This window comes from Nomascus leucogenys, chromosome 10, assembly GCF_006542625.1.
Source record: "Nomascus leucogenys isolate Asia chromosome 10, Asia_NLE_v1, whole genome shotgun sequence".
Lineage (NCBI taxonomy): Eukaryota > Metazoa > Chordata > Mammalia > Primates > Hylobatidae > Nomascus > Nomascus leucogenys.
The window spans coordinates 5671517-5684508 of record NC_044390.1 but is presented as its reverse complement, the minus strand read 5'-3'; the positions used below and the strand labels follow the sequence as shown (position 1 = coordinate 5684508).

General features: G+C 34.4%; 1 protein-coding gene across 14 annotated transcripts in view; it reads right to left on the bottom strand.

Annotated features, from left to right (window-relative positions):
• ANKS1B (ankyrin repeat and sterile alpha motif domain containing 1B) overlaps positions 1-12992 on the bottom strand; it is a 1250661-nt gene that overhangs the window by 1083140 nt on the left and 154529 nt on the right. For all 14 annotated transcript variants that reach the window (XM_030819772.1, XM_030819768.1, XM_030819762.1 and 11 more), the window contains exon 2: positions 12335-12415. In XM_030819772.1, coding sequence (XP_030675632.1) covers positions 12335-12415 — 81 coding nt within the window. The remainder of the gene's footprint in view (positions 1-12334; positions 12416-12992) is intronic.

The window sequence follows — 12992 nt, the reverse complement described above, 5'->3', positions numbered from 1 at the left end:
GGATTTGTGTCCCAGCTATGCAAACTACCTAAAGCTGTGATCCTGGAGAAATGATAAGCCCACACCACATAATGATAATTCGATCAACAACAGACCACCTGCATATATAATGGTTGTCCAAAAAGATTATCATACCTCATTTTTACTGTACCTTTTCTATGTTTTGATATGTTTAGATACATAAATACTTTCTATATCTATTGTGTTACAATTGCCTACAGTATTCAGTACAGTAACATGCTGTGCAGGCATGTAACTCGGGAGCAATGGGTCATACCATGTAGCCTAGGTGTGTGAGAGGCTGTACCACTTAGATTTGTGTAAGTGCACTCTATGATGTTCACACAATGATGAAATCACGTAATTAGACATTTCTCAGAATGTATCCCTGTCATTAAGCAACACATGACTGTACTTAGTCTCATTTTCTTTTTTTTTTCTTCAGGAGATACTATAATGATAATGTCTACTCAAAACTGGTAATAGCATTAAATAAGATCATAAAAAAGAATTCACTCAATAAATAGTAAAGCACTATACCAATATTAGCACTTGTCCCAAGTAAAAATAAAATACTTTAAAAGTGAAATGAAATGCTTATAGAAAGTCACCTTTGAAAAACAGAATCAGAAAATCAGAAGGAAACTTAAAGGTTATCCAGTTTACACGCTTCTCCCCATTTCCCTGCCAAGCAAGGGTTGTTATATAGGGTCTTCCATTCTGACATAAATAAATACATAACTTCAATGAGGTAATGAGAATTCAATACCCATGAATAACACAAGCAGATAAGAAAAGATCTGAAGTCCCAACTCCCTACTATTTATAAACTTGGTTACCTTGAGGAAATTAAGTAACCTCTGTCTGTCTTTCAGATATTGTGAAAACAGAATTTAGAGATTACATCTCGGTGCTAGTTTCAAAGGGTTATGGTGTGAATCAAATGAGAAACAGATAGAATTGTAAAATTATATATACATCAAAAGTTGTTCTCAAGGCAGATTGTTGCAATGTTAAACAATTCCAGTGATTCCTTTTTAAGTAAAATATTTCAGCATTTAAAAGGCAAAATAATACCAAAAGAAGTTAGTCAAATTAAACACCTGAATCTAAAATGTAGAATTTAGTCTACTACAAAATAGACTTCTCCAAGTTACTGTCAAAGACAACTGTGAGAAGAGATTTCATTTCTTAATACCCAAGGAAATAAAAAATATATTCTGAAACTTCTCCTATAAAGCATTTCCTTTCAAAGGCTAAAGAGGAAAAAAAGATTTATGGGATCATCCATTCTATTTCCTTTTACTCTTGCTCCAGTCACTTAGAATTTCATTTGTTCTTTGGCCCAAATTTTATTGACATTTTCTAATAATGTATGTGATATACATTCATTCTTCTTTATCAGGAAGATTTATGACAACAGTGAAAAAATGTCTCTTTTGAAAACTGACTTACTAATCATTTGTATTTTCTAGTATTACCACCATCTAATATCTAAATCAGAAAAGAATAATCTGTATGTTTATAAAATTGCCTTTGGAAAACATTAAGATCCTAACTACACATTATTTACACATTGTTTTTAAGTTTTGAAAAATGTAATTATTTTTATGAATAAATATTTTGTTAAATGTGCTTATTTTTATTTTTTTTCTTCTTTAATTTTATTTCAGTCGTTTTTGTGACACAGGTGGTTTTTGGTTCCATGGATGGGTAAGACTTCAGTGGTAAATTCTGAGATTTTAGTGCACTCATCATCCAAGTAGTGTACACTGTTTCCAGCTGTTGTGTTTTATCCTTTACTCCCCTCCAAACCTCCCTCCACCAGTCCCCACGGTCCATTATATCACTCTGTATGTTTTCGCATCCACATAGCTTAGCTCCCACTTATAAGTGAGAACGCATGGTATTTGGTTTTCCATTCCCTAGTTACTTCACTTAGAATAACGGCTTCTAGTTCCATCCAAGTTGCCACAAAAGACATTATTTCCTTCTTTTTATGGCTGAGTAGTATTCCATGGTGTATATATACCACATTTTATTTATCCACTCATTGGCACTTAGGTTAGTTCCATATCCTTGCAAATGCAAATTGTGCTACTACACACATCTGTGCATGTGTCTTTTTCATATAATGACTTCTTTTCCTTCAGGTAGATACCCAGTAGTGGGACTGACGGATCTAATGATAGATCTGCTTTTAGTTCTTTAAGGAATCTCCATACTGTTTTCTATAGCAGTTGTGCTAAGTTACAGTCCCACCAGCAGAGTAAAAGTGTTCCCTTTTCACCACATTCCCACCAACCTCTATTGTTTTCTTTTTTTACTTTTTAATTATGGCCATTCTTGCAGGAGTAAAGTGGTAGCTCATTGTGGTTTTAATTTTTATTTCCCTGATGATTAGTGACGTTGAGCACTGTTTCATATGTTTGTTGGCTGTTTGCATATCTTTTTTTATTGTTATAAATCTTTTTTTATTATTATTATTATACTTTAAGTTTTAGGGTACATGTGCACAATGTGCAGGTTTGTTACATATGCATCCATGTGCCATGTTGGTGTGCTGCACCCATTAACTCATCATTTAGCATTAGGTATATCTCCTAATGCTGTCCCTCCCCACTCCCCCACCCCACAACAGTCCCCGGAGTGTGATGTTCCCCTTCCTGTGTCCATGTGTTCTCATTGTTCAATTCCCACCTATGAGTGAGAACATGCAGTGTTTGGTTTTTTGTCCTTGTGATAGTTTACTGAGAATGATGGTTTCCAGTTTCAGCCATGTCCCTACAAAGGACATGAACTCATCATTTTTTATGGCTGCATAGTATTCCATGGTGTATATGTGCCACATTTTCTTAATCCAGTCTATCGTTGTTAGACATTTGGGTTGGTTCCAAGTCTTTGCTATTGTGAATAGTGCCACAATAAACATACGTGTGCATGTGTCTTTATAGCAGCATGATTTATAGTCCTTTGGGTATATACCCAGTAATGGGATGGCTGGGTCAAATGGTATTTCTAGTTCTAGATCCCTGAGGAATCGCCACACTGACTTCCACAATGGTTGAACTAGTTTACAGTCCCACCAACAGTGTAAAAGTGTTCCTATTTCTCCACATCCTCTTTTGAATGAGCAGTTTTGAAACACTCTTTTTGAAGAATCTGCAAGTGGACATTTGGAGCGCTTTGCGACCTATGGTGGGAAAGGAAATATCTTCACTACACCACATCCTCTCCAGCACCTGTTGTTTCCTGACTTTTTAAAGATCACCATTCTAACCGGTGTGTGCATATCTTCTTTTGAGAAATGTCTATTCATCCCCTTTGCCTACTTTTTGATGGGATTACTTGTTTTTTTTCTTGCTTATTTGTTTAAGTTCTTTGTAGATTCTGGATACTAGCCCTAATTTGCAAATATTTTCTCCCACTCTGTGGGTTGTCTGTTTACTCTGCTGATTATTTCTTTTGCTGTGCAGAAGCTTTTTGGTTTAATTAGGACCCATTTATTTATTTTTGTTTTTGTTTAAATGTGCTTATTTTAAAATTAAAATTTAAATTTATTTTCAAATTTTTGTTTAAATTGAGCTTTACATCTTATTCAAAGATATCAGCTAATGAATTGGCTGAGCTCAGATTTCTAGTGTTAAAACATATTTGTGAAATATAAAGTTGTATCTCTGATCAAATAAGTACCTGTCAGTTTTACTAAGTTATAAGTAGAATAAAGTATTAATCAGCAAATTATGATTAATCATTCTTATGATATACCCACACATATCAAAAGTAATATGAACTAAATAGGCCACTTTCATCCAGGCTCATTAAGAACAATTTAAATTTCATATATAATATCTAAATAAGAAGAGTAGTTAATATAGTGTAGTACCAACTTAGTATTTTTATTGATACATAATAGTTGTATATATTTTGGGAATGCATGTAATATTTTGATATATGCATACAATGTATAATGACTAAATCAGGATAATTGGGGTATCCATTACCTCAAATGTTTATCTTTTTTTTGTGTTGGGAACATCACAATTCCTCTCTTCTAGCTATTTTGAACTATACAATATTGGTAACTTTAGTCAGTCTACTGTACTATCAAACACTAGATCTTATTCCTTCTAACTGTATTTTTGTATTTTAACCAAATCTCTTCTCCCCTACCCCCCTTTCCTTCAAAGCCTCCTATAAACACCAATTAACTTTCTACTTCCATGAGATCCCCTTTTTTTTAGCTCCCACATATGAGTGAGAGCATGTGATGTTTGTCTTCCTGTGCCTGACTCATTTCACTTTACATAATGATCTCACGTCCATCCATGTTGCTGCAAGTGACAGGATTTCATTCTTTTTTTATGGTTGAATAATATTCTATTGTGTATATGTGCCACATTTACTTTATCTGCTCATTTGTTAATAAGCAGGTTGATCCCATATCTTAGCTATTGGGAATAGTGCTGCAATAAACTGGGGAATGCAGATATCACTTTGATACCCTGACTTCCTTTTTTTTTTTGGATATGTACCCAGCAGGGGCATTGTGAAATCATATAGTAATTCTATTTTTAGTTTTTTAAGGAATCTCCAGACTTGTCTTCCATTGTCATTGTACTAATTTACATTCCCATCAACGGTGTACCTGCATTCCCCTTCCTCTGCATCCTTGCCGGTAGCTATTAGTCTTTTCCGTAAAAATCATTTTAACTGAGGTGAGATAATACTGTGATTTTGATTTGCATTTCCCTGATGATTAGTGAGGTTGAGCATTTTTTCATATGCCTGTTGGTCATTTGTAAGTCTTCTTTTGAGAAATGTCTATAATCGTTTGCCCATTTTTAATGAAATTATTTGTTTTTTTGCTATTGAGTTTTTTAGTTCCTTATATGTTCTGGCTATTAATCTGTTGCTAGATAGATAGTCTGCAAATATTTTTTTCCCATTCTGTCGGTTATTGAAGCTGGGAAAACTGGATAACCATGTTCGGCAGAATAAAACTAGACCTCTGTGTCTCAACAAATACAAAAATTCAATGAAAATGGATTAAATATTTACATCTAAGACCTAAAACTATGAAACTAGTAGAGGAAAACACCTCAGGACATTGGTCTGGACAAATAATTTTTGGGTTAGACCTCAAAAACATAGGCAACAAATGCAAAAATAGACAAATGGGATTATATCAAGCTTAAAAGCTTCTACACAGTATTTCTTTAAATTATTATTTAGGTTGAGCCTTATAGCTTACTCTAAGGTATCCACAAAGGAACACACTGCCTGTGCTTGGTTGACTGGCATGAAATATTCAGTCATTGATTGATGAACATTTGGGTTGGTTCCACGATTTTGCAGTTGTGAATTTTGCTGCTATAAACATGCGTGTTCAAGTAAATTTACTAATGTAACCAAATATCACCTGGACCACAATAACTTATTGAAAAATTAAGGTTAAAAAAATTCATTGGGACTGTGAAAAAAGAAATATTAAGTTATGTTGCTAATCAATATCTGTAAAATAGCAGGCAGCAAAATAATCCCTATGTCTTAAATGTAAAGTAGCATTTTCTGATATCCAGCATTTGACAAATAACAAATACTCTAAAATCCTAAAGTAAATGTGGTTAACAAGAAAACAGAAAAAATATTTTGGAAAATGGAAATAGAAATGGAAAAATACTTTCCATTTCCCAAAAACAAAGTAAAACATCAAATTAAATTTAATAATATCCAATGTAAATAACTGCAATATCTTGCAGCTTTAAGCTAATACATGTAAGTTCAGGTAAAAACAGGAATTCTAGAAGTACTGACTTTTGCTGTTATATTTAATTCACATCCATTTTCTGAAAGATATAAATACACATCTGATTAATAAAAAATGTATTTCAGTAAGTTCAGCATATGCTCTGAGTAAAAATTAAATAAATTGGGAAAAGTCAACCTTCAAATTTCTTTGCCTCAACAGCAAGATTCCCTGTAATTAAATCACAACCAAAGATGTTTATTTCATACCATCCTCTCTTGCTTGTTGATTGAGTCCAAAGAATTTCAAAATAAATGCAAATCATCTTCATATGGATGCAGAATTAACAACTAATGAAACTCTCAAATTTAATAAGGTCCTTTTGATTTCAGATTTTCTTGACACTTTTACTTCTCTTTAATGGGAATAAAGTTGCAGATGTGTTCAAGATGGTCAAAAGATTTCAAGACAATACGTCCCATTTTCTAACTGAAGTTTCTTTACATATTGAATTCACTCTCATAGATTTCTAGATTACAGAGTGAATAAAGGCAAATTTTAAGTAGTCTGTATCCTTATCCAGGAAAAAAAGCAAGCTGACTAAAGATGTTTCTAGTTATTCGAAGAGCAACTTCAGGGACCAGATTATACAATTTTTAGAGGAGGTATGCCTCTTTTATTAGAAAACCTAAGAAAGATCAAATCAAAAATACAGATAGCTTATTATATGGATTCTAGATCCAATTTGATACACAATTTGGATTACAGATAATGAGGTCTAGCATGCATTAAATACTTTAAAAGGTAGAAGAATAGAAAATATCTTATGTGTATATAAAACAATATACATATTCAGAGATACAATAACGATTTGCTGATCTTTTTCAAAACACTATCCAAGCGACACAATATACCAAATATAGTTTAATAACATTAAACTTCAGAAAATAAGGAACTATTTCTTAAGTAGAGAAGAAAAATTGAATTGAAATATGAGTATACAGGTTTAGTATAACCTCACAGGGAAAGATAAGATTATTACTAAAAATAATGGATGAAAAGAAGAGAGGAGAAAAGTCAGAAAGAAGGAAAAGTAAAGGAAAAAGGAATGAGGGAACTAAGGAAAGCAGAGGAGAACAAGAAAAAAAGGGATGAGAAGAAGTAGGAGGCAGGGAAGGAAGGTAGGCAAGCAGGCAGGTAGTCAGGCCAGCCAATTGCTTTTCAGAGGAGAATTAAGGGATTTGAATCTGTAGTAGAAATACATGTGACAATGAATCCTCCGTATTTTAAAAAGAGAAAGAGATACAAAGAAATAGCTCTCTACTCTATCTGTGGAAATAATTTATAATACTTGCTAGTAAATTTTGTTTTATTAACCCTGTTTTTTTCCCATCATTTGATGGTAATAATTTTCTAATCTGTGATTACAAATAACCCAGGAAATCACCAGTAGAGTACATTTTCCATTGTGTCCTGATCTGGCTAATTGAAGATGAATTGTTCAATATGAAATAATGCATTTCAGGTACAAAATGCTGCTTCATTTGTGGATTAACTAGCATTGATAAACAATGGCTCCCAATGAAAATGTACAAAATCGGGGAAACTGGTTTAATTTTCAGTATGAAGGCTTTAGATTTTATGTTGGGGGTAGGGGGACAGTTTGTGCTCAAAGCAAAAGAATAAACTATATGACCCTGAAACATTACTGCTGGCTTTATGATTCTATGAACTTTAGCCTACCAATCATAATGTTTATGGAAACAATCTAGAGCAGACGGACACAACAGTGACAAACATGGAAATGATGTGTTTCTGTGCAGACTGCTAAGGCTTGCTTGGGAAGAATACAATATAATCATTGTTAGTTACCTCTGCTAAGGGAGAATGCAAATAAAAGAAATACCCTTCTTCTCTGGCTCTGAGATATATTCTATGACATTATTTTCTCCTTCAAATATCTTTTAAGCCAATATTAAAGTTAGCATTCCATGTAAACATATAACAAATGATTACGGGAGAAAGGCCAGAAATATATAATGTGACAGAGAAGAGCCAGGGAGTTTAACAACAAAGAGGAGATAATACAGAGTACTGGTAAAAGCATAGACTCAGAACCAGAACACTTAAGCTCTAGACACAACCCCACTTTAATATCTACGTGGCCATTAAGTCACTTAACTAAATGGGCATTGTTTCTCCATCTATAAAATAAGGGAGCTGAGGGGTGTCAGGTAGAATAAGTGATCTCTAATTGTACAAGTTCATAGATTATTTAAACTTGCAAAATCAAGAAACATATACTCTATATGAAATTCCCAATTTCAGAACTGTAGCATCATAGTGAATAACTGAGCCATAAATAATACCAACACAATGTATCATTCAATGTTATAATTGTAAGAAACAATGGAGAATATCAAGCCAATCTACTCAAGCTATTGAACTGAGGCCTAGAGATGTTAAGTAAATGGCTCAAGGTCACACAACTAGCAGAGATGGGGAGATGGGGTTAGAATCTTCCTGCTTTTTCCAATCCCTATAGGATGACACTGAAAATTAAAAAGAAAAGATAAATGAGACCTTTCAGATAAAAGCACAGACATATAATTCCCACAGACTATCTGTAATTAAAGGGATCTTTAAAAATAGCTAGTCAAATTATCTGTTTGTGAGAATCTTAATGATTGTTATTCAATTTGCTTAAATTATCTTCACTTTCTAAATCACCAAAAAAAAAAAAATTATGCCATGGGCCATAGAAAAACATATCTCAACAGTTAGAACTTCATAGACTGTCATGTATAAATCAATATTTACTAAATACTTCACTGAAAATGAAGGAGAGATATGAATGCTTATCCATTTTGGGACAATATTATTTTGAGAAGTGCTTACTTACCAATGCCAATCTGAGAAAGAACAAGAAAAGTAGTATGCCTCAAATGAAAGGTCAGGCCCAAGATATCCTGCCCATTAGATGTAATAGAGTTTATCTTCCCAATTAGAACTAAAAAATATGATAGTAGCCTGAATCCATAATTCAGATAGCTAACAAGCCATCAGGATATCACTTGGGCTGATTTGTCTTTGTTCCTGATGACTCAGGTAAAAAAAAGAATAACAATATCCTCCTTTAAAATATTTAGATATCTGGACATACTTTCCATTCTATAAAGGAACAGAAAAAAATTAGAAGATATGGCAAAATATTTCTAAATGAGATGATATAAGACAATATAGAATAGGAACTGAATAAAAATAAATACAATTTGGGAATTCCAATTCTAAAAATCTAAATAATGAAACATAAAGTTTATAATAGTTTATGTGACTCAGATGATTCTCTAAACAGGCTGATGGCATTAAATTTATACATGTTAAGAGAAAAATGTCAGTGATCAATAATGACAAAAAAATAAATGTCTTGCATTAAGAGCTTTATGACCACCAAGCCTAAGATTAAGTATTAAGAAGACCCTTGAGTCACCATTCACAGAATAAAAGAAATGTTAGGTGAAAAAACAAAAGGTAACTAGCATTTTTACTTTTTTAAAAATAATTTCAACTTTTATTTTAGATTCAGGGGATACACGTGCAACTTTTATTTTAGATTCAGGGGATATATTGTATGATGCTAAGGTTTGGGATACCATTTATCCCATCACCTTGATACTGAGGATAGTACCCAATAGTTTTTCAATTCTCCTTACCCCCTCTAGTGGTCTCCAGTTTCTATCATTGCCATCTTTATGTCCACAAGTAGCCAGTATTAAGTTCCCACTTATAAGTGAGAACATGCAGTATTTGATTTTCTGTTTCTCCATTAATTCACTTAGAATAATAGCTTCTAGCTGCATCTATGTTGTTGCAAGGGACACAATTTCATTCTTTTCATAGCTGCATAGTATTCCATGGTGCATATGTACTACATTTTCTTTATCCAATCCACCACTGATTGGCACTTCAATTGATTCCATGTCTTTGCTATTGTGAATAGTGCTGCAATGAGATGCAGGTGCATGTGTCTTTTTGATAGAACAATTTACTTTCTTTTGGATTTATACCCTGTAATGGGAATGCTGGGTAGAATGGTAGTTCTGTTTTAAGTTCTTTGAGAAATCTCCAAACTGCTTTCCACAGAGACTGAACTAATTTTTACATTCCCAACAACAGTGAATAAGCACTCTCTTTACTCTATAAAAGATGCCAACATTTGTCATTTGTTGACTTTTTAATAATAGCCATTCTGACTGGTGTGAAATGGTTTCTCTGTGGTTTTGATTTGCATTTCTCTGATGATTAGTGATGTTGAGCATTTTTTCATACACTTGTTGGCCACTTGTATATCTTCTTTTAAGAAGTGTCTGTCCATGTCTTCTGAGTACTTTTTAATGAGATTATTTGGTTTTTGCTTGTTGAATTCTTTAAATTCCTTATAGATTCTGAATATTCAGCCTTTGGTAGATGCATAGTTTATGAATATTTTCTCCCATTCTATAGTTTGTTTACTCTATTGATAGTTTCTCTTGCTGTGCAGAAGTGCTTTAGTTTAATGAAATTAGGTCCCACTTGTCAATTTTATCTATTTATTTATTTATTTTTGAGACAGAGTCACCCAGGCCATCACCCAGGCTGGAGTGCGGTCGTGCGATCTCTGCTCGCTGCAACCTCTGCCTCCAAGGTTCAAGCGATTCTCCTGCCTCAGCCTCCCGAGTAGCTGGGATTACAGGCACATACCATCGTGCCCAGCTAATTTTTGTGATTTTAGTAGAGACAGGGTTTTGCCACATTGGTCAGGCTGGTCTCAAACTTCTGGCCTCAAGCTATCCACCTACTTGGGCCTCCCAAAGTGCTGGGATTACAGGCATGAGCCAGTGCACCTGGCCTCAATTTTTCTTTTTGTTGAAATTGCTTTTGAAGTCTCTATCATGAAATATTTGCCCAGTTCTATGTCCAGAATGGTGTTTCCAAGGTTTTCCTCTAAGATTCTTATAGTTTGAGATCCTACATTTAAATCTTTAATCTACCTTAATTTTTGTATATGGTGAAAGGTTAAGGGTCCAGTTCCAGTCTTCTGCATATGGTTAGCCAGCTATCCTAGCACTATTTATTGAAGAGGGAGTCCTTTCTCCATTGCTTATTTGTTATCAATTTTGTTGAAGACCAGATGGCTATAGGTGTATGGCTTTATTTCGGGGTTCTCTAACCTGTTAATTGGTCTATGTGTCTGTTTTTGTACCAGTACCATGCTGTTTTAGTTATACTGTAGCCTTATGGAATAGTTTGAAATCTGCTATCATGATGCCTCTGGCTTTGCTCTTTTTGCTTAGGATTACTTTGGCTATCTGAGCTCTTTTTTTAATTCAAAATGAATTTTAGAATAGTTTTTTCCTAGTTCTGTGAAAAGTGACATTAGTAATTTGATAGGAATAGTACAGAATCTGTAGATTGTAACTAGCACTTTTAAAGCAGTAATTACCACATCTAAAAAACTAAAGTGAGGGCCAGGCATGGTAGCTCACAATCGGCACTTTGGGAGGCCAAGGCGGGCAGATCACGAGGTCAGGAGTTCAAGACCAGCCTGATCAACACAGTGAAACCCCGTCTCTACTAAAAATACAAAAATTGGCCAGGCATGGTGGTGAGCATCTGTAATCCTAGCAACTCAGGAGGCAGAGGCAAGAGAATAACTTGAATCCGGGAGGCGGAGGTTGCAGTCAGCCAAGATTGTGCCACTGCACTCCAGCCTGGGCGAAGGAGTGAGACTCTGTCTCAAAAAAAAAAAAAAAGTGAAATGAAATGATACCAATCTGGGAAAACTAACTTGGATCATTCACACAAAGGGAAAACAGGGACAAGGGGGAGATAAAGGAAGAGGGTCATTTTTTTTCTGTAGGGGAGGACAGGACATCTGAATCATTTGGAGGACTCATCACACTTTAACTCTGTCACTAAACCATTAGGATACCTAGCTAAAATACTGGAAATAGAGATTGTCATAGCTACACACTCTTTCACTCTCCATAACATATACTATTACATTATTTGAAACATAGTTTTACTTATTAAAAAAAATTTAGGGTTGGGAAATCTAAAACTAGAAAGACAATCATGAATGACAAAGATAAAATATTTTAGCTAAATAAGGATTTTGAAGTAGTTCATATAAGTGACCAGGGCTCAGAAGAGTGGGAGTCTGCTAAGTTTGCACTCCTAGTAAACATTCCCGTGTTGGGTGAATACAAGGAGACACCAAAAAAGGTAAAGGGGTGTTATCAAGTGGTTTTATCCCATTCTCTCCCCAAAGCTACACATGACTAGCATGGTCCTGTCAATTTTTCCATTCTCCCAGTGTGATAGTTGAGTATTTTAGAGCATTTCTTTCAGCTTACACTCTGCACACAATTATACTCAGCAACATTCCTACCAAGTCTAACTTGTCAGTGTTGTCACCTGGTCCCTTTCCAAATTCATCTAAGCCCATTGGACTCACAGAGACATGAGAAAGGTATCGTCAGACATAATTAACTTCATCACATGTAACTAAATACACACGATTCCATCCAAATAAGTGACACTTACTTATGTCCATTTAAGGCTGCGTGGTGTAAAGCAGTGTAACCCGAACTGTCTGTGCAGTTCACATTGGGGCCTCGCCAGATGCTGCAAATAAAGCACAAGCACAGAGTTAACAGTGAAGCAGGATCTTGCCTTGAAAAACAAAAAGAAGGCTGGTAGCCCCACAGCCAGCAGCAGGTTGCAGATAAAAATTTTAGCCATGTGGAAAATGATTGCCATCTTCCATGAATTCCCCTCAGAACATCAACTTCATTTATTTGATAAAGGGAAACTAATAGAGAATGCAACTATTAATATCTTCAGAAATTATTAACAAATGTGTGTCCATGGTCGTGCATTGAAGTTTGGATCCAAAAATTCCCTATTACTTTCTATCGTTACTTAAATATTAGAAGCAACTAACATTCAGCTACTATATTCCATACCAAAGAATAAAGATTTATGAGATCTGCCTCATGCTTCTTAACACACTCCTTCTGAGGTGGCAGTGATTTATATAAGTTATAAGATATTTTTGCATTGTGGGAAGAATATAAAGTCTTTTTGCTGTTCAATTGCAACAAGGAAAATGTAATCAATATTTCATACTTGAAAATAAAATTGAAGATTTGGACTGTTGTAAACCATGAGAAGATCCTAACAATTTTGCAGTCATCATTGA